This window comes from Meriones unguiculatus, chromosome 9 (assembly GCF_030254825.1).
Source record: "Meriones unguiculatus strain TT.TT164.6M chromosome 9, Bangor_MerUng_6.1, whole genome shotgun sequence".
Lineage (NCBI taxonomy): Eukaryota > Metazoa > Chordata > Mammalia > Rodentia > Muridae > Meriones > Meriones unguiculatus.
Window position 1 is genome coordinate 27,725,739 of NC_083357.1, and position 25,597 is coordinate 27,751,335.

Below are 25,597 nucleotides of genomic sequence, written 5' to 3' on the forward strand. Positions count from 1 at the left end.
AAAGCACATTTTGATGTGAGGAGTTTATGTAGAGGATGCCATAACCTCTACAGATGTGAGTAGATCATTATTTCAGGTGTACCCTAACACAAACATAAGCATTTTACACTCAATATTATCATGAAATTTTGTTTTAAATATTAACATGGTCATAAAAATGTATTCATTATTTACCTTGGCAATTGAGACTTTTTCATCTAGTAAAGTAATACAAGTTACCTCTGAAGTAAAATATCCTCTGTGGAACAACAGATGGAAAAAAAAAGAGCTTTCTTCTTTTCCTCTCTTGCAACACCATACTGAGTACCTCCTTTAAAAAGTTTGACAGGAACAGTACAAAGTCCCTAGGCACACTGCTCTCCCCACCACCATGTAACACAAATTGTGAAAAAGCTTCTAGAAAGAGCATAGCACAACAGCCTTGAGAAAGATCAGGCACTTGAAGAAACACCAGCTTTCATCAAAGGCAGTAAAAAGAAACTACAGTCATTGTCAGCGTGGAACAAGGATTTCAAAGGAGGACGGGCATACCATGCAACAAGTCACATTGGCCTCTGTTTCCTCCTGAATGCTCATTAACCACTTCCCCCCACACTTCTGGACATCTGAGGCCTTGCCTATTCATACAAAGGACCACTTGAAGGCACACAATACCCTCAGCCCTTCTTCAGCCAGGGAAACATTCAGTGCTTCCTTTGAACTGTTTTGTTTGAACAGCCTGGTGAGTTATTCATGTCCTGCCAAACAGCTCTTAATGCACTGGGGAGGATTGGGGGAGGGTTACATTCTGATGACTCTTAGGGCTTAATGCCGGCCACGAAGATGAAGATGCTCATTCTTCTAAGGCATCATGGAGACGGGAAAACACAGGATGGGGGCAGTGGTGCCGAGGGAAGGGAGCATCTCTCACTGCTCTGTGAGACTTGAGAGGTCTATTCACCCAAACAGATAAATATCCAGTGCTTTCAGCCATTGCCCCAGCACCCTAACTAACTGGCCCTTCCTGCCCCTCTACTGCAGCTGGAAGATGCTTTCTAAGCCCGTCTCAGGTAGTCTTTTCATCACTACTTGTTCTCTCATCCAGCTTAGAAAGCTCCTTGTTCCCCTAACTCCACACTGGAGCTTCATATGTGTTCCTCTTTGCCACAGGGCCATTGCTAACCACAGCACTATTCATGAGCACTTCACTCCCATGGTGCTTTACAGTATCAGAGCAGATGTCTCATGCATCCTAAGAAAGACCTATTCAGAGGCTGGCTCATGTCCCACTGGCATCTCCTCTCAGGCCATCTTTCCCTCAATTTATCGCTGCATTTGTCCCTCAGTACACATGGGATATGGGTTCTGACATTCTCTACCCTACATAGATACCCACTGATGTTTGAGTCTTTAGAGTAAACCACAAAATACTTAAAAATAACGTCTGTAATCCTTTCATAGGCTTGGAATCACGGTAGGTCACAGGTATCTGGTATGAAGTACTCTGGAAACAACTGCTGTCAAGTTTAGAGAGTTTTGACAACTCTATACACAATCTGTGCCCATATAATATCCCCTTGTTTGTTTGTTTTTGTTTTTGCTTTTTTAAGACAGGGTTTCTATATGTAATTCTGAATTTCCTGAAAGTGGCTATGCTTGCTATGTAGACTAGACTGGCCTTGAACTCATCGAGATCTGCCTGCCTCTGCTCCTGATTACTGGGATTAAAGTTAATGCCTGTCAAATTTTCCTTTTTTTTTTTGGCAAAAAATTCAATCCACAGCTGGTCGAATCTAAAGATGTAGAAACCCCACATGAAGTAGGCAAACATGACTGTTTTTTATAAATACACATTAGTGACTGATGCCCCTCTAAACTGTGAGCAGCCTAAGATTGGAGCAATGACCATTTTCCATTCCACTGTACAAGCATGCTTTGCACACACACAGTGATATGTGGCTAAAGGCTGCAGAAACAGGACTATTACTTCAACCCCCCCCCTTTTTTTAGTTTTAAAGGAACTGGGATCCATGTCATAGCTACTAAATAGAAATAGTATCAAGGCTGAGGATGTACCTCAGCTGGTAGAATGCCTGCCTCCTGTGTATGAAGTCCTGAGTTTGACCCCCAGCGCTCCATGAATCAGGCAACAGAGTCTTGCAATCCCAGGGTTAGGAACTGAAAGCAGGAGGATCATAAACACAAGGTCATCCTTGGCTACTGAGTGAGTTTGAGGCCAGCCTGAGCTACATGAAATTCTGTTTTAAAAAATGGAGTCAAGTCACCTTGTTTGACAAGAAGGTATGGATCCGGGTAAACAGATCTTTCTTTGGGAGTTGGCACAAATAAAATCAAAAGCAACCCCTGTGAGATCAACCACGGAGAAAGTCTACTCACGTTGGCTTAGAAGCCTCTGCTTGATCAGTCTGCAGTTTCTCTCCACCCTCCACCTCCATTGTGCAATACACAATTCGATTCGGAGCCAAGGATTTAAGGCCTTGAACTTCCATGATCACCACCTGAAAGAGAATCATGTAAGGTGGATTTAACAGCAGTGCCAGAGGCAGTATCACCCACAGGAAGACAGAGGAGATGCTGCAGTAAAAGCCAATGGGTAGATGACAGATTTTGTTAGGCTTTGGTAGCTGCTCAGGGGCCTTCCAGGCATGTGGTTGCTTCCAATGTAGCATATTGTCTTTTAGATGAAACCATGTGATTCATTCCCTCACTCTGCAGTAGAGTCAATTGCGTGCAGGGCAGAACACACCCTTAAGTAAGCAATTCAAATGAGATACACCCCTAGTCCTCTCTCCTCCTCACCTTCCCTTCTTTCTTATGCTTCTTTTTCATTTTTTAATCTCCCAGTCTCTACTTCTTTCCATGTCTCTTTCTTTCTTCCTTCTTCCTCCTGCCCCCTTTTCTTCCTCCCCTCCCTTTGTTTTTCTTTCCTTGCTGGCTCTCTTTCTTGACAGGGTCTCACTCAGTTGCCCAGGCTAATCTTATACTTGCTATGTAGCCCAGCCCTTGAGTTTGAAATTCTGCCAGGATTATAGGTCTGGCTCAGCTATGATCCCACCAGGTTCAGCAAGATTTTATAATTCAGATGTTTGCTGGGTCAGACAGGTAAGGTGAACTGAGCTACCCATTTCATGCTAAGCAAATAGAAACAGAAGACTTTCTCCTACTTTTCTTTAAAAATATCCTGCTTATAGGTCAGCACTTGGTAGAAGCACAGCTTGTGAATTAGTTTTTCTCTTGATAGTAAGATAAGCAAGGCTGCACTAAGATACACAACTAGTATCACCCAGCTTTAGTGTCACAGGTAAGGCAGGAACCAGTGGAGACTAGGCAAACTAGAGAGCCCAGGCTCCATCTACCCGGGAAGCTGCCACTTGTCTGTCCCGAGTTCAATGACCAGATACTCCGCATGGCCCTGCTAGAAAAGGGAGCTCTCAGTCAGAATTATGAACAGAATTTTGATTTAGAAATGCTGCAGTCTGAATGGAGAGGAATAAAATGTGCCAACTTTATGTATATTACTTTCATAGTTATTTATTATCTTTGTGTGCCTAACCCAGATATAGCTGCAGCTTTGTCTCTAGTCTAGCCTACAGTCACAACTTCTGGGATTTCTTATCCCCACTGCAAACTCCATTCAGGCTCCTGCTGTTCGGATAGTGATATGGTGGTTGCTCTGCCACAGGAGCCAGGGGAAGCAGAAAGGTGACACACACGACTTAGCAATCAGAACAAAATGGCCTACAGTAGTGACCTTCAGTGAGTACCATGTGGGGAAAATCACTCTCTCTACGGAAGGGTTAATGGCATTGTAATAGAGAGAGAAGTGGGTATAGGAAAAAGACACATGCTTCTAGGGGTTTTGATTCACAGCAGCATATTTGGGATGCATAACTCTTAGTTTTGCCATGTGCTAGCCTGCAGCTTCTCAAGCAGAGTGAATTGGGGCTCACCGAGCTTGTGAAAGCAGAGGGGAGTGAGCTCCCATCCAGGGCATCTGCTCAGGGGGTTGACTCTAACTTGGGATTCCTGCTCTCGGAAAGTTTCCCTGCTGCTGCTGCTGCTGCTTCAGGGGCCATACTTGGAGAGCCTTGGACAACTTCTGGGATGTTGGGAAATGATCTCACACCTCCCTTCCTTCCCCTTTTGTTTTCTCCAATCTGCAGAAGTTAATTTTTCTTTTCTTTCTTCCGTTTTTTGTTTGTTTGTTTGTTTTGTTTTCTTTCTTGAGAGTGTGTGCTATGCATGTGCAGATACACATGTAGAAGTCAAAGGACAGACAGCCTCAAGTGTCAGGCCTTGACTTCCACCTTGTTTGAGACTGGGTCCTTTGTTCTCTGCTGTGTGCTCCAGGTTAGATGGCCTGCCAGCTCTGAGGCCTCTCCTGTCTGCTCTCCACATCGCTGGAGGAGTGATGGGTACAGATGCTCACGACAGCTTCAGGCTTTAGGTGGGTTTTGCAGATCTGAACTCAGGTCGCCATGTTTGTGTGGCAAGAACTTTTCCCACTGTGCTATCTCGTTGGCCCCACCTCAGTGATTTCATCTGTGAAGTGGGGATATGATATGTACCTGTGAGGCTAGACAGACAATGTATGTAACTGAAAGTTTTTATGCCGGGGAGAAACCACAGACTTAGAAGAACGAAGAATACACCTTGGAAAGAGAACAACTTAGAGTCTGAAAGACCTCACATTCAGTAGGATTCTGTGAAATTTGCAAGCGTCAGGCTTTGTTTGCATACCCGCGAACTCCCTTCAGACCCTTTGTGAAGAAGGGCTTGCACAGCAGCCTTCTGCAAAGGCCAGTGGCTGCCTTTTGTCCCAGCAGCACCCCCTTGCCCACATCTACAATGCAGCATCCTGCGCCTTTTTTTGCTGCAAACTGAGTTTGCTCTCCGTCTCCTCCAGCCATTTCATTCTCTACTTATTTGAAACACATCTTGCTCCAATCTGCACATCCTGAGGGTGGCCTGCCTTGATGCTCTGACAGTCCTGTTCCCACTTGTGCATGCCCTGCTCATCGTGCTCTCCAAACACATCTGTGAATAGATGTGCAGAGGCATTGCTGGCGACTTTACTATCGTGTGCATTTAGTTTTCCAATTAAAAAGTATGTGGGGACACAAAGGCATTGCAACCTGGACTGATATTTGTAAGTCAAAGCCATTTAAATCCTGTATGCATAGAATATGGCTGAGGTCTCATCTATACTTATATTCCAGGCAATCATCTATTTAATATTGAGAACTAATAATGAATTAGAAAATTACATACTTAAAAGCTTCGTGAAAGCCAATAAAATACTCTTTTTTCCCTTCCATCTGTTGCAAGACAAGAAGGCGTAGGGGATAAATTGCCACCTTTAATTGGCAATAATCAAATTCAAAGACACCTAAGCAACAGCATTCAGTCCCTCAGGTGGCAGTACTTAAGAAAATTCAAAGACCAAGTTTCAGTGAGATCACACTGACGATGTTTTTCACACAGAGAGTTCTATGTTGAACTGAGACTCACCTCTTCTGGCAGCAGAGTTTTATGGGAACCCTGCGGGGTGAAGAAGAGCTCACTATCTTAGCTGAGTGGGAAAACCAATTCACAAGAGTTAACACACAGTGTCCTAATGAATATGCTCTCTCTCTGTCTCTCTGTCTCTGGTTTTTTAAGACAGGGTTTCTCTGTAGTCTTGGCTGTCCTGGCCTCAATTTATAGACCAGGCTGGCCTTCAACTCACGTAAATCTGCCTGCCTCTGTCTCCCTGAGTGCTGGATCAAAGGCATGCACCACCACACCCAGCTCATCTGTTCTCTTTATCTCCCTAAATCAAAGATTGGCAGACAGTTCTTATGGGATTCTCTCTCTCTCTCTTTCTCTCTCTCTCTCTCTGTCTCGTACAAGAAAGGATTTTGGACATTTTTACCATGAACCAATAACAAATGTTTGCAGGAGTTAAGTGGCTTAGCTTAACTTCAACATTATAAAAACATATCAAAATATCACATGGACTTAATAAATGTGTATAATTTGTATGTGTCATATGTGTGTGTGTGGTATATGTGTGTTTCTATGTTTACACAAATTTTGAGTGCTATTGGCCTGTGATAAGTTTTAAGTGGTTCTTTGTTCTTTAACTATAGAGTATGTAAGAAATCCCTGAATCCAAGTTTAGTGGGACAGGCCTGTAATCTCAGGTATTCAGGAGGCTGTGGCAGTGTGGTTGCAAGTTCAAAGTCTATCAGGAATGCAGCCTGCACAACCTAGGGAGACTTTCAGAATAAAAGGCAGAGTCTAGAAATATAACAGCCCAGTGGCAGAGAGCATGTCTAGAACACTCAAAGCCTGTGTTCAAGCCTCAGCGCCACAAAAGCAAAGACAATACTCTGTATTTGAATAGCTTGTTAAAATACAGGCCACACTGTCTCCTCACAGCTTTCCCGAGGCATATTTCAGGGGCCGTACAATTCTCCCACTCTGGTGTACAGCTCCGTGACACTTTAATAAACTTACCAAGCTCTGAGGCAATCATCTGAAACTGCCTTAGGCCACGCTCCCCAGCAGTACATCTCATGCTCATTTCTACTTTCAACCTTATGTTACATGCTACATATATTCCTAATCCTATAGATTAGCCTCCTATAGATTATAGGTAGCAGTGGGTCATGCTACCATTTTCCCTGTTGCATCTGACTTTTTGCACTAAGCATAATATTGATGAGGTTTGTCCAACCTGTGCATCGATAAGCGTTCTTTTTTACTTGCTGTGTAGTATTCTGATGTATGGACATGCTGTATTTTCCTTTTATCCATTTACCACTGAGTGGGATTAAGGCTGCTACTGTTTTTGGCTTCTGTGACTATCTTTCTAAATATATTTGTGGGGACATATGATTTTAGTTGGGTAGGCATCTGAGCATCTGATGTTATACTGGATAACATCATAGCTGTGTATTGAACACTTTTAGAAAATGCTAACTTAATTTCTAAAGTAGCTGTGCCATTTTAGGTTCCTATCATCTCCATCCTAGGTTTAAGTGGGACTGAGTAGTGTTCAGCAGTCTGAGTACTGAACCAGTTTCCCAGCGAAGTTTGATGTTGGTGGATCAAAGCCACTCAATAGGAAAGGTATGAGTAGCCAGAGTGTGAAGAGACATTCTAGAGGGATGCGTTGAGATGCAGAGTGCTGTCCTGCATTAGCCTGGGCAGATTCTTACTCTGGAGGCTGAGGTAAACTAAAACTAAAACAACTCTTTCCAATGATGCTAGATAGCCCATATTGAATAATAATATAAGCTTCTAGAAAACAAGCTTTCTAAATTGCCAGTCCTTGAGTACTGCTTTAAGACAGGGGAAATAATTCGAAATTACATTTGCCAGGTGGATATTCAGACTGCACTTCCTTAGGAGAAATGTGGGCTCCCGGACAGGGGGATGGCTCACTTGATGATTAAGTGACCAATCCCAGCAAGCTTTTAATTGAACAACTGGTCTAGGACCAAAGTGGGAGAGCCAACTGGCTGTGTTCAGCACCCAGCTTTCCTTAGATGGCTTACCATGCCGGGACATTTTCAGGGATCTGGGGCTCTTTACCTCCAAGGAGAAGGACAGCAGGACGTCTGACTTGGACAGCTGGTTCTCACTCTCCTCTCCCATGTCAATGATGGAAGCGTTGTGGCTGCGTTTGAGTTTCTGCAGCTTGAACTCTCCACCCTTGGACACGGGCATGCTTTCCAAGTTGGCCATCAGCAGGTTGACAGAGGACTTCAGCTCTTCAATGTACATGGTTTCCATTTCTTTGGATACAAACTTAGGAAATTTGCGTTCCTTGCAAAAGAAAGGAAAAGGTATAATCAGAAGAGTTAGAGAAAGTTTTTCCATTAGTCAGAGATATGACCATATCAGCCACTGATGGATTTTTCCTGATGCCATGGAAGCCTATTAGGAAAATATTTCATCTGGATGTAGAGACAGCTGCTTCCAGTTATTTATAATTTCCAACAGGTAGAAACACAGATAAACATTTAGTAAGAAAGACTAAAATCTTTGAGCATAGCTATAATTTTGCCCCAGCAAATTTGGTTTGTGGAAAGAAAAATGGTTGCTGTTTTGTCAAACCTATTCCCAGTTCCAACAATGTTTTCCTTCTTTATCAAAATTCAGTGAAGTTGCTTGTAAGTTACAGAAACAGAGGCACATCCTATTTCTGGATATCTGTAGAGATTTTTCTCACATAAATAATTCAAAACCAGCACATTTGAGACTTTTCAACCATAGCCTGTGGCTATTTCTAAGAAGAATACTTAACTGTTCTCAAGAAAACTTGAAACATTAACAAAGTAAAGAAAAACATGATTACAGGTCCTTTGGAAAGTAGTATCAGAAGTGACCACTGGCATTCTCTGTCCTGGATCCCAGCTTCAGCTGGGAAGACAACAGCTCTAATCAAGCTATTTGCTTGTCTACTTGGACTGCCAAGTTGTCCAAGTACCTTGAACATTTTTTGGATTGATGACCTTATCAAAGAGCCATTTCCAAGCTATAACATGAAAATTTCCCATGAAACCCTACTCTACAGCCTTGTAATTTGTAGGGCGAGGAGCAGGTCAAATCTGTTTGGCTTTCCTTTTATTTTATAAGTTATAGACAAGTTCAGTTTAAGCTGGTTTAAACAACTAGAGGAATCCATGGTCATGAAAACCTCTCAGCTTCAAGGAAGGTTGAAATCATACCTCAGATGCTTCAACCCCAAATAAGCTTTTCCTCAAAACCTTGCTTTTAAGATTCTCTGGTGTAATACATAGCCTTGATTGCTAACATTACGGGACTTAGAATCACCATGGAAACAAATCTCATGGCACATCTTGGAGTGTTTCTGGATTAGGTTAATTAAAGACCCATCTATTCCATGGATATCTGGGACTGATTAAATAAGAGAAAGTGACTATTTACAACCATCTCTCTCTCTGCTTCCTAACTGGATACACTGCAAACAACAAACTCACACCTCCTGATGCTGGGCCCTTTCCACCAATGGGAAAGTATGAACCAAAAGAATCCCTTCCTTCCTTAACTTGCTTCTGGTCAAATATTTGGTCCTAGAAACATGACAATTAACTAATACATCTAAATTGGTTCTATGCTCAGTGTAGTTTGGCACACTCAATGTGCCAAAATATTGCTGACGATCTAGACATCATGATATAATATCACACTATCTATGGGAAGAAGAAATATTTTGTCTCTATGGAGATTAAGGAATCTCTGTATGGCTGGGATAAACCTTGATCTAGAGCACATGGAATATGAATTGTTTTGATAATTCTGTGTGCCAAAAAATAAGATGTCTATTACATGGATGTTCAACTCAAAGTCAACTAACTTATTCTGTTAAGTAAACCAGCAATCAACCAGATTCACTGATTTAAACTGCTGAATTGAGAACAACATCATGGATGCAATGGGTCATTATCAATGAAGGTGAAACAAAATGATCACTTCCTGAGTTTTCCCTGCCATGCTGAATCAATCAATTGAATGCTGGGTAAAACATTCAATATAGAAGACAGAGGGAAAGGACAAGCCACAGAGAAAGAGGGTTAAAGAAAAGGGGAATAGAGGAAGGCAAACAGGAAAGAGAAAGCAGAAGAAAATCAGGAGAAGCTGTCTAGAATCACAAAGATGAAGCTTGCCTTCTATTTATTTTTAAATTCCCACATGGCCTAGCATTTCCTCTTGAATGTTAGTTCCTTGGTACTGTGGTTTAAATATAAAATGTCTTCCATAGGGTCCTGTGTTTGAACACTTGATCCCCAGCTGGTGTCATTTTTTTAGGAAGGATATGGAACCATTAAGAGGTAGAGCCTTGCTTGAGGAACGAGGGCACTGGGGATAGACTTTGAGGGTTTATAGTCTGGCCCCATTTGCTGCTGACTTTCTGTATCCTGAATGTAAACGCAATGTCAACAACCAGCTTCCTGATCCTGCCTGTTGCCATGTCTTCCTGCCATGATGGAGTCTCTCTCTCTGGGTAGAATAAGCCAAAATAAGCCCTTTCTCCCTTCAGCTGTTTTTGTCAAGGTTGTTTTTATCACAGCAAAGAAATGAAACTATGCCTGGAATGCTCCTCTTTCCCCTTCAATAATTCCCCTTAACCACTAGCTAGCTTGAAGAGTGTTTTATTCTTGCCAGAGTAGAGCCTTCACTCTTACACATGCTGATCTTCCTAGAAGGCTTGGTGGGTGATGCTTTGGAGCTCTGTTAGTCTCTACCCTCTCCAGAGGGCGTTTCTAAGAGCAACTTTTCTCCTGATCCCTGGTTGCTCTCAGCCCTTTGTTGTTTTCCACATTCAGCTTCAACATTTGTGCATGTTTGGTCCCCCCTGCTTTCTGCTTTCTGGGCATCATTTATTGAAATGGTCGTCTGTTTGTGTTCCTTTCAAACTCTCTGTGAAACCCGAGCCTCAGTGTGATGACATTGATGAGGAGACTTTTAGAGACTGACTGGGCCTCAAAGGCACAGGCCTTATGAGCTGGATGATTGCCTTTAAAAGAGGTCCCAGAAAGTACATTTGTTCTTTCTTCCATGTGACAACATGACAGAAGATAACTGACTGTCTAGTGACCATGGAGAGGGCTGAGAACTTGCTGCTGTCTTGACTTTTAACTTCCCGTATTTTGGAACTATTCGAACAAATTTCTAGGTTTTTTTCTTTCTTTCTTTTTTGAGAAGCCTGAATAGAATAAAATAGCATATTTATAGTCAATGAATAATTTTTGAAATTATTTGCTAGTGTCTGTCTTTCCTTCTGGGCCATACCATCTTGACATCCTATGAGAAATCTTAACATCCACTGTAATGTGTAACCCTTAGTAAGCATTCAGTACACATGAACTGAATGACTGGGTCAATGGCTTATCAAAAAGTCTATGTTAAATATCAAAGTGGCTACCACTCAGCAGTGAGGAGAGATGGGATGATCATGAATTAAGTTCTGGAAGAACACTTTGGTTCTGCTTTCCCATGGTAAATGAGCCTGAGGGTCCCAAATCTACTCAGTCACCTCAGAATTCTGGTTTCTTCCAAAACCTCTGAGAACAGTCACTTCCTGCTTAAGAGTTATGTTCACACTGTGAGGCACTTCCTAAGGATGCCGTGGGTGGATATGAGAGCAGCAGGATGGGAATGATGTAGCCACAGGATTGACAGATGTTAGCGCTGACTCAGTGAGAGAGGCTCCCCAAAGCCCAATATCTCCAAAACTTCTACACAGCACTTGAACTTCTTCATTCCTAAACTCCATCAGAGGACAGTGGGAATCCCTAAAATTGGGGCAAAGTTGGTACAGAGCCTTGAAGGCATGAGGACTTGAGTGCTGGGCTATCCTGACTTAAAAAAAAAATCACACAAACTCTGAAACACTGTGCCTGTCGCTAGAAAGATTCTGGTGGGAAGATGTAATCATGGCTTCACAGCTATTGGGGGAAAGATGTATACAGAAGCAGCAAAGTAAGCCTTCTAATGGATACTGAAGAGGCGTGGATGATTCCCGAGAGAACTAGTGAGGCTTCACAAGGAGGCACATTTTGCTAAGGGTACGATCAATGTACAGAGTTTGCACTGAGGTTGAGTTAGCTGAGAACAGAGCAACTGATATTTTTTTTTCTTCCTGTGGAAGAATATAGATAACCATGAGTCCAAGATTTAGATAACTTGGATAACACAGTCACCATAGTGTTTCACCATGTTCTCTGAATATGTTCCTTCTGGAAAGTGAGGAAAATAGAGGTAGGCTGACTCGTGGTCTCAGTAGTCCCTGCATCACAAAAAGGCTGCCAGATGCCAAGGTTTGTAGGCCAAGAGTTTAAAGTATGGCATTCCAAGTTGTTGTCTTCAACTTCATTTTAAAGTTCAAATATTAGTATACATAGAGATATTTGAAGGGGAAGTTGGTAAATAGGATTTTGCAATTTTACTGCTATTTGCTGTCTTTGCCAAGGAGAAAAAGAGTAGCATTTATGACATAGTTTATCAGCTTTGAGAGAGTGCATCGTGTCTGTGATGTGACAGGTCTGTACTGTCACATCCTTACTTTGGACTCACATAAAATTGTATGTATGTGTGTATGCGTGCACACACACACACAGGTACATGCTCATGTGAGTGAAGGCACACATGTAAAGGTTTGAAGACAACCTTGTGTGTTGGTCCTTACTTTCTCCTTTTTGGGAAACAGGGTCTCTTTGTTACTTGCTGCTGTACATACCAGTCTAGCTGGCCCACGAGTTTTTGCAGGTTTGCCTGCATCTGCTTCCATCTTGCTATGGAAACTTTGATATCATAGACATGCTCTACCCCACTTGGTTTTATGTGGGTTGTGGCCTTCAGGTCCTTATACTATGCAGAAGATGCTACTGCGCCACCTTCCTGGCCTCACTTGAGGCCTTTAACTCCTCCATCCTGATTTGTTGGGAGAAGCTCCAGTAAGTGGCTGCAGACCTGGCCACTCTCTTGCAGAGTTATTTCCCACCATACTCTGCAGCAGAACACTGGAAAAATCCCAAGAATGATCACTCCTCCCAGAAGTTGAGCAGTTTCAAATGACATAATAAAAAGAGCTTCATAAAGCTGAAGTTGCAAGGAAAAACACAGCCATTTGTCTCCTCTGAGTATTCACGCCTTGAGAAGAAATAGTATTCTGTCAATCCAGGATATGATTCTTGAGTGGAATTTTCAGTGGTAGCCTCATTAAAAACACATTTCAAAGCTCTGGCTATATCCAAATAAGAAGGCTGTAGCTTCCCTTCTCCATTGTCTTCTTTCCAGGCATAAAAATGACAAATTTTTTTTTATTATTCATATTGCTTTATGAAAGACATAGCATGGGGTGGGAGAGGGCCTTTTAAAGCAAATCTCTGTTGACACTTACTTTTGGTTTTGGCCTGATAATTCTGCCCTGTGGGGACACTCACCAGGGTTAGTCATGTCTAGCCACACTAATGGAATATTTTTAAAATAAGGGCTTGTAAGCATTGCAAGTCCCCCAACCATTGGCTTTTTCTTTGAGGTTTTAAGTATTTATTTAGAAAGAAAGAATGAATTCTGTCTGAAAGCTGACAAGGCTTCTCTCATTCAAAGAGAATGGTTCAAAGGTTCGAAAGACATTCTTAGAAGGAAGAAGACAGAAAGACACTGGAGACAGAGAAGTTCACCCAAAATCTTGCAGCTATTTTATCCATTCCCCTCATCACTTTCTGGGCACCCTCCCTGTTTCCGGTGCTGTGGTTGTCAATGGAAAGTGCAGGAGTCAGCTGGGGGTGATGATCATGAGAACGTTTGGCACAAAGCCGCCTCTTAGGCACCCTGGGACACACGAAATTATACACATATCCACAGGCCTCACAGAAGGTATCAAGGAGCATAGGTTAACAAAGTAAACTCAACTCTGCATCCTGGGTCAATGCTTTTTGGCTTCCTGATGTTTTACAAGTAGCTGGGGTTTTGGCTTCAGATTTGAGATGTAGAAAATAAAATAAACCCCACAGAGCTCCCATGAAGAATAAAAGACACCAAGAAACATGGATACTTATTGACCACTGATTCAGTCTTATTTGTCTCTCTGTCTATTGGTCTCTCTCTGCACACATAGCAAGTGTTATGTTGCCACCATCACCAGCAGAAATTACTAGTAAAACTGACAGTGACTATAAAAACGAAACAAAACCAAAAAACAGAAACAAACAAACAAATGAAACGAAACAGAACAAAAAGCCCACAAACCCTAGCAGGCTAGCTCCCATTCACACTGTTCTAGGTACTGCTCACTGGTCATGTGATTTACCTCTTTTAATTCTTCTTAATGAGAGATAAACTGCTGCCATTTCCCTCCATTTCCTGGAAGCAAATGAAATGGAAAGCAATGGCAATGATAGCTAGAGCTCGGTATAAAACCCAGAAGCCTGGCTCCAAAGGTCAGCAGAGTGAGAGCTGGGGTGCTATGGTGATACCCCACTGTATGAGCAACGCACGTCATTTTAGTTTACTTGATCAGCAGAGGGTGTTATAGCCAACTCTTTCACAGCAGTTGCTGCTCCACCATTTCCTACACAACATGCACAGTGGGGTACATCAGCTGAGAGAAGGACCGTCTTGATAGGAGTGTGTCATAATCAGTACAGAAGATGCTGGGAGCATTCTGGAGTCAGAAGTAGTTTCCTGGGTCAGTTCCTTTCCATATTGGTTTCCATCTTTTAAGTGGTTGTAAACTGAATGAGTTCTCTTTCCCTCTTGTGTTCCTTGTACTTGGAAGGGCTTCAGGGTACCTGCTGAGCATTGGTGTTTTCCTTGGACCCAGAGTTTCCTGTTTTTTTTCCTGCCTGATCTGGCCAACAATCAGATCTGTCTATATGCATACATTCAGGCAGCCATGTCACTGCACTGCCAGGTAGCACACATATTGTGGAGCAATGTGTAGCCAAACTTCTCTATCAGCGAAATATTTAGCTAGTATTCCTTACTGATGCTTATAACATGGTCCAGGTATAAGATAGCTATTTTGCTTTGCTCTGTACAGAGTAGAGGTCCAAAAAAGAAATTCCATATTTTGTTTTGAGACAGATTCTTTAGCTCAAGCTGGCCTTGAACTGGATATGTAGCCAAGGATGACTCTGCACTTGTGATCTTCTTGCCTTCAGCTCCAGAATGCTGGGATTGTAGGCATGCACCACCAGGCCCTGCTTATGAGGTACCGGCGTCTGAACTAGGGATTCCATCCATGCTAGGCCAGCATGCTTCCAGCCGAACAACATCTCTGTCCTCACAGTTCCACACTAAATGATGACGACTTGAGAAACCACTGGTCTTTTGCTCTTCATTGTTGGCAGCTGATAACATAAAACTGCTGTTTGTGTTACATAACCAATGGAACAATTGTGGACTTTTATCCCAAAATATGGTCAGAAGAACTGGTAAATATCACAGATGAGCTATTGTCACAGGCCACCTGCGTAAGCCCCAAAGTCAACTTTTGATCACACAATTTAAATAATTTAGACTTAATTCTGGGTGAAATATGGAGGCCCTTTAATATCAGTGTGAGAGGATTTGGGAACATGTTTGAACAGGGATTAAGAAGTCTTTTCTATGAGATTTAAAAAAAAAAGTATTCAGAGCTCTGCCTGCAGCCATTGAGGGAGTGTGCTGGATCCAGCCACGCCTGGCTTGTGTTCGGGGGTAGCTGCCTCCTTGGATCATTCTGGAAGTTGGGGTGACTGAATTGATAGTTCACAGTTTAGGGCTGTGGATAAGGGATGGGATGCAGACTTAGTCTTGACTTGCTTCAGTCTGAAGCAGAGAAGTCACACGTGCCAAATGTTGATCCAGCTAATGCTGAAAATGTTTCCAGCAGAAACAGCAGGGCCACGCAGCCTCCTCTCCAGAGTGCAGGGATCATAGCAGAGAGCATTCTGAATCTGAGGAGACAGTTGTGCCCAGTAGTGCTACTTCACTTGTGCATCTCTGTAGGCTGGAGGGGATCCAGCAATGCTGTGGAGGATGGCTAGCTGTTTGATGGAGTGCTGCCCATGAAATCTTAGGGCCAGTGCCTGAAACATTAAATAAAGGACTCCGGACGGGAGGAAGGAGAAAGCTTGAAGGATAGGTTTATTGAACCCTCTGACTTGAGTCATGGGGGAAGCAAAAACATGTATTTGGGAAGTAACTCAGTAAAGTTAGAAAACAAATTAGTCAAGAATACAGTTTTTAATCATTGTAACCTTGGCAAAATCTTTTGCTGTCTCTGCTTTGGGCTCTGCTCTGAAAAAGAACAACCTTCTCCCTAAGGTTCTGAGAGTCTTGGCAGGGTGTCCATGTAAAACAACTAGAAGAGAGTCTGGTGCTTAGCAAATACTACAGAAAGGGCAGTTAATGGTAATAGGTATATCTAGGTTAACCTCACATCATAATGACCTTACAGTACCTCACCCTGAGACATGTGTTACACTACCAGTCCCAGTGTGACCAGTGAGGCCCTTACTTTTATTCCACAGTGGGATGGCTGACTATATCAGAGTTAACTTTGAACACAAACTTGGGCCAACTCTAGGCTTGATTCTTAGAACTGTGAATTTGAAGGAAGTAACGAGTCAAAGAGGTAAGTGGAAGGAAAGGATCTGAACAGGCGGGCGAGCAGCTGAATGGCTCTCTTCTGGTGTATTTCAGATGCATTGGGATAACTAGACATCCTATCTGAGAAGCCTTACAGAGGAAGAATGGAAAACCAATGTGATACAGAGACAGCAGACTGGAAGCCCTTGTCCCTCCATGGCCACTAGTTCCAGCTCTTGCCCATGGACCCTATGCTTCTTGTTCCTTACGCTCACGCTGTCTTTGATATAAGCTTTCTCTAGATGGTGCCTCTCACTTGTAACCTGAAGTGTTCAACCCATCATATAAATCCATTGTGGGAGAGAAAAGAGTGGATGGATCAATATCCAGCAATTTCTGGTCATAACATGTACAGGAACTAACCTTCTGCTGTGAGTTGAATTGTACATCCTCACTAAAATTCACTGCGATATCAGTAATAGGTAAAAATAGAAAAATCAGGACATGTCAAAGAAAGATAAACAGAGGTGCATCATTTATGTTTTTCAAGAACTAGATGATATGGAACTTCTTCATACTTTATTCAATGTTTGGTATATCCAACTAAATTTAGAAAAAAGCAGTCACACAATTGAAACTCACAAGTTCCTGAAGTCAAGCATTGAGACCATTCCTTGGTAACACAATTCCGTGACTGTGTTTTTTTGCATATTCATTATTTCAGTGTTATTCTGCAGACATATTTCTACCAGTATTACTATCATTAGCCTATATTATCATTAGACTACAGTCTATAGACCTCAAGAAAGAGAGTCATTGGTTTGGTTTGCATCAGATATCATTAGGACTGGGGAAGGCTAGGAGTTACGTTTGGTTCCCTTGAATGGAGAACTCATTCTAGGACCAGTGAGTTCAGAGCTGGGGATGAAACTTAGTTGTAGAGCAAAGAAGGTCAGGGCCAATGACATGTAAGACTATTCCAGAAGAAGAGAGACAACATCTAGGAGAACAGATAATAGTAATGAGAAGATATCACATAAGAGTCCTTGGTGCCTTTAATTGTTTGGAGACCATGTATGTAGTCTGAACTATTTTTAGTAAATAAAAATCAAAGTCACTTGAATGGCCTGGTTTGTTTACTGAGAAAGCTTAGTTCAAAATTGTTAATGGTATTTTACTTTGGAGGAAAATATTTACAATATGGGCTGGGGAAAGGGTTCTTTCTTTCTTTCTTTCTTTCTTTCTTTCTTTCTTTTTTTGAGATAAACACATTGACTTATTGTATAACAGTTGATGTACAGTTTTGAAAAGTTAGAATTAGTTTTATGTTAGCTTCTTGAATTATAAAGCCTCAAAGAAAATAAAACATAGTAAAGATATTTGAGCTTATTCACAGGGAGGTAATATGTACCTAACAGACTGCCTCCATTTCCCAGGAAATCTGAAGGGAGACACCGAATTTACAGAAGAGGTAAATTCTAAAACTTTGGTGATGTTTACTCCCACATTAAGCAGATTTCCGAACACAAGAGCCTCCCACACTACCTCTAGCCAAATCCATAGCTGCACACTATTTATAGCCACCAGACTGACTCTACTACACACTTTAAAGGTGTCCAACAAACAAGATGCAAAACATTTCAGTAAAACTGAGCACAAGCACAGGGGTATGCCTCTTGGACTCTTTCCTTGGCTTTTTTTTCTAGCAGGACTCCTTTCTACATATCCAAGCCCTGGGATGCTTCTGCCTGTAGCAGGGAACTTCAGCACCAGGCTCTCTGCATCCCACCCTCCCTACCATGTCCAGAAGCTTTCCACCTGTCCCCACAGGTGGCGGGGAAGTGCTAGTTGCACAAATATTCAATGCTTTGTTCTTAATGGCTATCTGAAATTAATTATGCTTTTAAAGTATTTAATTAGATATTATTTATTTTAATTAGAAGTTTCTTGGGGACATCCTTAAATTTTTTGCCGGGGTAACTGCCTCGGTTTATTGCCAGCCTGTCATTTCATAAAGCCTATTACAGTTTGAATGTAAACATATCTGTGTAAAGACATAGAAATACTAAAGAATTGCCTGCTGGCTTTTGAGAGGTGATTGGGTCACAAGGGTTCTGATTCATCAATGGGTTAATCTACTGCTTATATCATTGCTGAATGGCCTGTGAGAAGGAAGAAGGTCACTGGGTGTTATGGTCTGAATGTTAACTGTAGGCTCTATAGTTTGTGGTGCTGTCTGGGAAGGCAGCAGAATCTTTAGGAAGTGGAACCTTGGGTGAAGGCCTTGAGGCTACAGCCTCACTTTACTTCCTGTTCACTCTCTGAATCCTGAGCATGAATGCAATGTGACCTCCAGATTCCTGCCTCTGCCACCGAACCTCCCTGCCCACAGCCACATCTTGCCCACCATGGTGGGCCGCATCTATCTGGAGATCTCAGCCAGAGTAAACCCTTTCTCTCTTTAAGTTGAGCTTTTGCTGGGTTGTTTTGTAATAGGCGCCTAAAAACAAAAACACATCTCTGAAGGGTCCATGTCCCTGAGCCCTTCATGTCTGCCTTTGCTTCCCAGGCTGCACGAGGCGAGCAGCTTCCTCGAACACATGTTCTTACTGCCTCAACTCAAACTCAAAGCAGTGTTCCAAGGACTGAAGCCTCTGAAGTAAAATGAGAGAAAATAAACCCTTTCTCCTCAAAGGAGTTTTCTTGGGTATTTTGTCATAGCTATAAAAACCTCCTTGCGTGAGATCTGCATAGAGAGTCTGGCACCGCTCCTTCATTAGTGCCTGTCTTGCATAGCCTGCCTGCCTCATTCTCTTAAAAAAAAAAAAGATGATAAATGAAATGCCCTTATATGCTGTAATGAATATCTCGGAGGGAACATGTAAACAGCAAAGCTGACAGAGTCAGGACCCAATAAACGCCAGTAGCATGAATACTAATTATCAAAACATGAGTGTCAGCAACAGAAATAGATAACAAGACGATAACAAACTACAGGCACTAATAATAAGATATGATCCCAAGTTCAGCAGAGGCCTATTCAGCAGGAGACGTGGTCAGGTGAGCAAGGGCCTGCGTGTGGAAAGGTGCATGGGAAGGTGGGACGAGAAGGCTAACTGTTCAGTTCTCAGGGTACATGTTTGAGGTTAAGTGCTGAAGGCTAGGGAGGAAATTTGCTGAGTGGAAGGGAGAAGGAAGTTTCTCCCGAGCTGAGAGAGCAGTGGGTATGAAGACATTGAGCCTAGAAGAGGTCTTCAGCAGGAGACGTTCTGTGGCTGGGTCCTGCAGCTGTGCTGGAGAATTGTGATGCATGGTGAGAGATAAAGGAGGACACATCCTGCTGCTTTGGAGCCGCAGACGTCATTTGAAGGTGGTCATATTGTCCTGGAGTTATGGGGGTTGTGCTGAGGGATGTTGAAGCTCTGTTTTGGCTGGTCACTTCTGGGTTTTAGAATGGCAACTTAGTATTTGTCACAGTGTGCCATATACTCACCAGGGGCTATTGGAACAACCAAGGATTGCCCCCTCCTCAATCCCTGTCCCTCCCTATTCCCCTCCCCTCTCTTCTTCTCCCCTCCCTTTATCTTTCTTTGACAGTTTCATAAAGCCAAGGCTGGCCTCAAATTTACTCTGTAGCCAAGAGTGACTTTGAACTCCTGATCTTCCTGCCTCTACCTCAAGCCTGTGGGCACTCCAGGCGTGGAGGACCTTTTCTGTTTTGGTTTAGGCTGTGCTGAGGATAGGACCCAGGGCTGCATACCAACCGAGCTGTTTCCAGCCCTTCTACTTTACCATTTGAAGATTTAGTAGTCAGCGCCCTTCCTGGGTGGGCCCGGGACCTGGCCCCACTGAAGAGCCCGTGAGGATTCTTACCCTGGCTATCTGGTCTGCCATCTGGAGACGTCCATCCAGCTCCCGTCTGATCTGGGCTGCCTGCTCATCTGGATTGTCCAGCTGCACAAAACACAAGCATTCAAACAGAGAGGCTCTCAGGTTAGGCCATAAAAACCAAAAGGCTCGTGACTTTTTGTCTTACGCTGCCCCGTGCCCCTGCCTTGACACATGAACTTATTTCATTAAAAAAGAATCTTATAACCAACACATCCACTCTGAGTGAAATTCCAAATGAATATTTTCAGTTAGAGCATGCTAAGCTGGACATTTGAATACACTGTGCAGGATCTGTTAATCACTTCAATTGCACTAAAGAAATGCTTCTAATGAGGGTGTAATACAATGATAAAGTACTCACAGTGAACGCTCAGGGAAGAAACTGGCACTACAACTCTTAGAAGCACACGGCATAGCACGTAGAGAGTTGTTCTTTTGTCCTGGTCCATGAAAGATTAGTCACTGTCCTTCCTCATAAGCCCTGAGACATCCCCAACTGCTCTACAGATGGTGACTCCCAAGTGACAGCTCTTAGATCCTTAGATCTCAGATAAAACTCTTCCCTTACCTCCCCTTTTCTTGAGAATAAGTCGTGTATAAAGATTGTAAAGGCCAACTTTAAGGTAATTCCCCAACTTCTCTGGTTTCAGCTTGTCCATGCTTCGAATGAAGGGTTTAGCTATCTAATCCTTGCGGTTCTCTGCAAATCTGTTGTGTAGCTTCGGTTTCATTTCTTTAAAGCACTATACAGTTATGATTTAGACGTGAGTGCTGTGGTTCTCTGCTGAACGAGCAACTTTTCTGTTGTGCTAAAGCAGTCACAGATAACCTCCAAATGAATGCGCACCAATGTGTTCTAATAAAAGTGTACTTACAGTAAGTGGTAGGCCAGATAAACCAATTCCTCTTTTAGGAATTAAAGGCTTCCCTGTATCTCTAAGCAAAACCTAACATTAGGCTTCAGGTTACACTTGGGTCTGCTTTCTTCAGTAAGCTATGGCAATCACAGAAAAGCTTAATAGGAAACATTGCCATTTACATAGGATGGTTGTCATTCCTCTTTTTAGTACATCTTAACTAACAACTAACTAACCAATTGATTAAATATTTTAAATTCTTTTCTTCTAAGAACATGCATGTTCGTATGTGTGTGTGCCCATGAAGGTGTGTATGCATGTAGAGGTGCTGTTCCTCAGGAGTCATGCCTCTTGTTTTACCGAGACAGGGTCTCTATTTAGCCTCAGAATCACCACATAGGCCAGGCAAAGGAGCTCCAAGCGTCCTCTGGTTTCTACCTCCCCAGTGCTGGCTTTACGAGAGCATGCTACCATGCCTAGATTAAACTCAGGTCTTCATGCTTTTATGGTAAGCAATTTTCTGACTATACTATATTTCCAGCCTCTAAAGTAAACTTGATTCAAAAGTTTTAAGTACAACCATGCTATGAAAATGTACAATTTCTAGTATGATGTAAATAGCAATGCCTCTGGAGCATCATGCTTACTGGCCTTCTTTGGTACATTTTATAGAATGTATTAAAATATCCACTGTACTTTGTGTTGTGCATTTTATACATGTGTGTGTGTGTGTGCAGTCTATGTGTATGCATGTGTATGTGTGATGTGGTGTATACACACTTGTGGGCACATGTTTGTGGAGTCCAGAGATAGACCTCTTCTTGTGTTCCTCTACCTTATCATTTGATGAACAGTCTCTCACTGAAACTGTAGTTCATCAGTTGTCTAGACTGACTGGCCAAGGAGCTCCAGGGTTGCCCGTTTCCACACTACCTCGATAGGTTACTGGCATACATGACTGTTCTAGGATTTTTTCATGTGGGTGCTGGGATCTTAGCTCAGCTTTTCAAGCTTGCATGGCAGACACTTTACTGACTGTTGTCTCCCCAGACAGCATCATGCCCAACTCAAGACTTGGCACTGCTTTGTCTTCTCCACTGCCCTGGGAGATGGGCTGTTGCTTTTGATCATGAGAACTGGACTAAGACATGCGGATGTTCCGAGGCAACACAATAGCTCTGTTAAACAATCGTAAAAGAGAGGTGAGAAGGCGTGAAACTGCAGTGCAGAAAGCCCCGTGACAGTGGGGTAGAAAGAAAACAGGCAAGGCATTGCTCATTCAACTACTCCTTACTTAGATCATAAATTTTTATTTTGCTAATGACACCCATGGATATCAGCTCAAAATCCAGTTCTCAATGAACCCCACAATCAGCAGACGCCATCACTGCTTCTGACTGGCACGCATGGGCATCAGTGTCCTCAGCTGCCCTTAAGCTCCAATGAGCTGCTTTTAACTTTTTCCTCTGAACATTTTCATTTATGATCCAGGTGTAGCATCTTGTGAGACCACTCAGAAACATCCTGTTCAAAATATGAATGCAAATGAAATATCCAGCTGCTTTGCTACAAAACAGCAGAGGGAACTATTTAGAGTGGAAATTGCAAATTCTGCTGGAAAAGCAGGTGCCCACCGAGGTGACACTACAGGACTGGAAGTAGCCCTGATGCTGCAGTTCACCAGGGTACTAGAGTCCTCCGAGCACTATTGTGAAATCCAATGGCTGAGAAAGAGATGGACAGGCAAGGTTTACCCTTTATCCATTCATCAGTTCATCCATTCACACATTTTCCCTTCCATTCATGAAAGTCTTAATATATCAAAACAATTAAACATATACAAGGGAGGTGGGAGAGGGAGATGGTTTGGTGATCAAGAGTGCTTGTTGCTTTTCTAAAGGACTGGGGTTTGGTTACTAGCACCTACATCAGGCAGCTCCAAAATGCCTGTAAATCTAGCTCCGGCGGTCTACCTCCCTCTTCTGGACTCTGCAGACACCCTCACACACAGGAATATACTCTCACAGTCACACACACGCATCAACAAAAGGTAACAAAAACAATCCTTTAGAGAACACATAAAGAAACAGGACAGATCTTACTATTTCCCACTTCTTACATAAGATTCCATGCACACTGCCAAACAGTTGGCCATAAGTCTCAGCATCTGCTTTGATAGTCTGTAGGGCAGAGCCTTTCAGAGGCCCTCCGTGGTGGGTTTCTACTTGTTTCCTGTTTTCTAGAGCAACAGAACCAGAATTTGAACACAGGGGTCTTCCCAGAGACTCATACTCCAACCAAGTACCAGGCATGGGGATAACCTAGAACCCCTGCACAGATGTAGCCCATGGCAGTTTAGTGTCCAAGTGGGTTACATAGTAATGGGAAGAGGGACTGCCTCTGACATAATCTGATTGGCCTGCTCTTTGATCACCTCCCCCTGAGGGGGGAACAGCCTTACCAGGCCACAGAAGATGATAATGCAGCCACTCCTGAAGAGATCTGATAAACTAAGATTAGAAGGAAGGCGATGAGGACCTCCCTTATCAGTGGACTTGGGGAGGGGCATGAGTGAAGAAGGGGGAGGGAGGGTGGGATCGGGAGGAGAGGAAGGAGGGGCTTATGGGGGGGACACAAAGTGAATAAAGTGTAATTAATTTAAAAAAATAAAATAAATTTTAAAAAATGTAAAAAAAAAGAAAAGAAAAGAAAAGAAACAGGACAGAGTAGGTCTCTGGTCCACGCAGTTCCAGTAGGGCAAGAACAGGGCAGCAAAGGTGGGAAGATCAAATCCCGGGCCTTGCGCATGCGCTACCCCTGAGTAGGCTTTTCACCTCCTGCAGTCCTGACAACTCGCCCAACTCGCACACACACTGTGTACCTTATAACTCAGGTCCATGCAGCGCATCCCGCTACCCTTGAAACCTGAGAAAGGTTTCGCCCTTGTTCCTCGTTATGATTGACGGATTTCTTCTGGGAAGGCCTTAGATGGACAGGAATGGGTATGCATTTATCACGGCTCTGCCCTTAGCAGCCATGTGACCTTGGGCAAGTTGTGTGCCTTCTCTGTACTTTGGGTCCCCTCATCTGAGTATTCAGGGTAATTCTCCCTAGGGCTGCTAACTAACAACAGGTTGAAAGTGTTTGGCAGGCAGCAAACCTTCAGGAAATGGTGGCTGAGGCCATCTGTGCTATTTTTTTTTTTTTACATAATTTTTTTATTTATTACAATTTATTCACTTTGTATTCCACTGTAGCCCCTCCCTCATCCCCTCCCAATCCCATCCTCCCTTTCTTCCTTATCTCCTCCTATGCCCCTTCCCCAGTCCACTAATAGTTGAGGACCTCTTCCCTCACCATCTGACCCTAACCTTTCAGGTCTTATCAGGACTGTTTTTCATAGTCTTCCTCTGTGGCCTGGTAAGACTGCTCCCCTCTCAGGGTGAGATGGTAAGAGAGCCAGCCACTGAATTCATGTCAGAGACAGCCCCTGCTCCCTTACGAGGGAGCCCATTTGGAGACTGAGCTGCCACGGGCTACCTCTGTGCAGGGGTTCTAGATTATCTCCACGAATGATCCTTGGTTGGAGTATCAGTCTCAGAGAAGACACCTAGGCCCAGATTTTTTGTTTCTGTTGTTCTCCTTGTGGAGCTCCAGACCCTTCTAGGTCTTTCCCACTGATTACCGCTTCGGTACTGGGACCCAGAGCTCCAACCTCAGACCTACATCTGTGCTATTGTTAATGAGGTCCATGTCAGCTGCATTTCTGATAAGAGCCACCAAGGGGCGGCAAAGGGTCAGACAAGAAGGCACTGGATGGGATGGCATGCCTCCCTGCTAAGAATGTGGGGTCTCCATCTATCTGTGGGTACCATCCTGACCTGAGACTCCCACCACTGATATGTTCACTAACCTCTCAGTCTCACACTTTCTCTGGGGTCAAGTCCCTTTGCTCTGCTGGACTTTAATTAATGGCAGTGACCGGAAGGTGAACCCTGCTGTCAGACAACTAATGATCTAAAAGCATATAAAAAGGGAAACGTAACCGAGGCTCCGCAGAATAGCCTGGCATGATGGAGAAGGCCATGCTTAACCGCTGCATGATATCCAAAAATATAAAGAGAAATCAAATAATTACTTTTTTAAGTACTGAGAAGGAAAAGCCGGAGAGTGCGCGCTTCCATGGAAACGGGGTTCTGTTTACTGTGCTGGTCTTTTCCGCTGAGGAAGGGAGAGCTCTACTGCAGAGCTGAGCCCAGGGCAAACCTTTCATATTGGCAGCTCATTAGGCTTCTAAATGTACAGAAGCATGAAAGCTCTTTACCTAATTAGACAAATCATCTGCCTACTTGCAGAGGTCAGGCAAGCTTCTGTTCTAACTCATCCCTCAGGCAAGAGCAAGTATTTCTCCAGGCTCTGCTTCCAAAGGATGAAGACCTGAGCCCCAAACCATGTCACTGCACACGGGCGTGCCCAAGCCATGAGTGCAAGCTGCCTGAGCAGATGTTCTTAGCTGTGGTGCTGGGATAGTGTCTTTCCTGGCATGGTAAGAGGGTTAAGTTAGATCTCATGTGTTCCAGGCTACGATGCTGCTGTGTGGTAGTTCCCACAGCTGAGAAGGTAGTTTCTAGGGTCACCCTACTTTAGAGTGGGCACTCACTGGAAGTCAGTTCTTATGCCTTTATTTTAACTGTTGGACCAGAGGCCAAAGTCACACCCCTGTTCAATTCCATCCTTCTGAGGAAGTCTCTATGTCC

At 43.3% G+C, this 25,597-nt stretch overlaps 1 protein-coding gene across 12 annotated transcripts in view; it reads right to left on the reverse strand.

Annotated features, from left to right (window-relative positions):
• Window positions 1-25,597, reverse strand: part of Cadps (calcium dependent secretion activator) — a 452,771-nt gene that overhangs the window by 227,854 nt on the left and 199,320 nt on the right. For all 12 annotated transcript variants that reach the window (XM_060390975.1, XM_060390971.1, XM_060390969.1 and 9 more), the window contains exons 4-6: window positions 19,966-20,046; window positions 7,582-7,815; window positions 2,377-2,498 (exon numbers count right to left, since the gene is read on the reverse strand). In XM_060390975.1, the coding sequence (XP_060246958.1) occupies window positions 2,377-2,498; window positions 7,582-7,815; window positions 19,966-20,046 (437 nt within the window). The remainder of the gene's footprint in view (window positions 1-2,376; window positions 2,499-7,581; window positions 7,816-19,965; window positions 20,047-25,597) is intronic.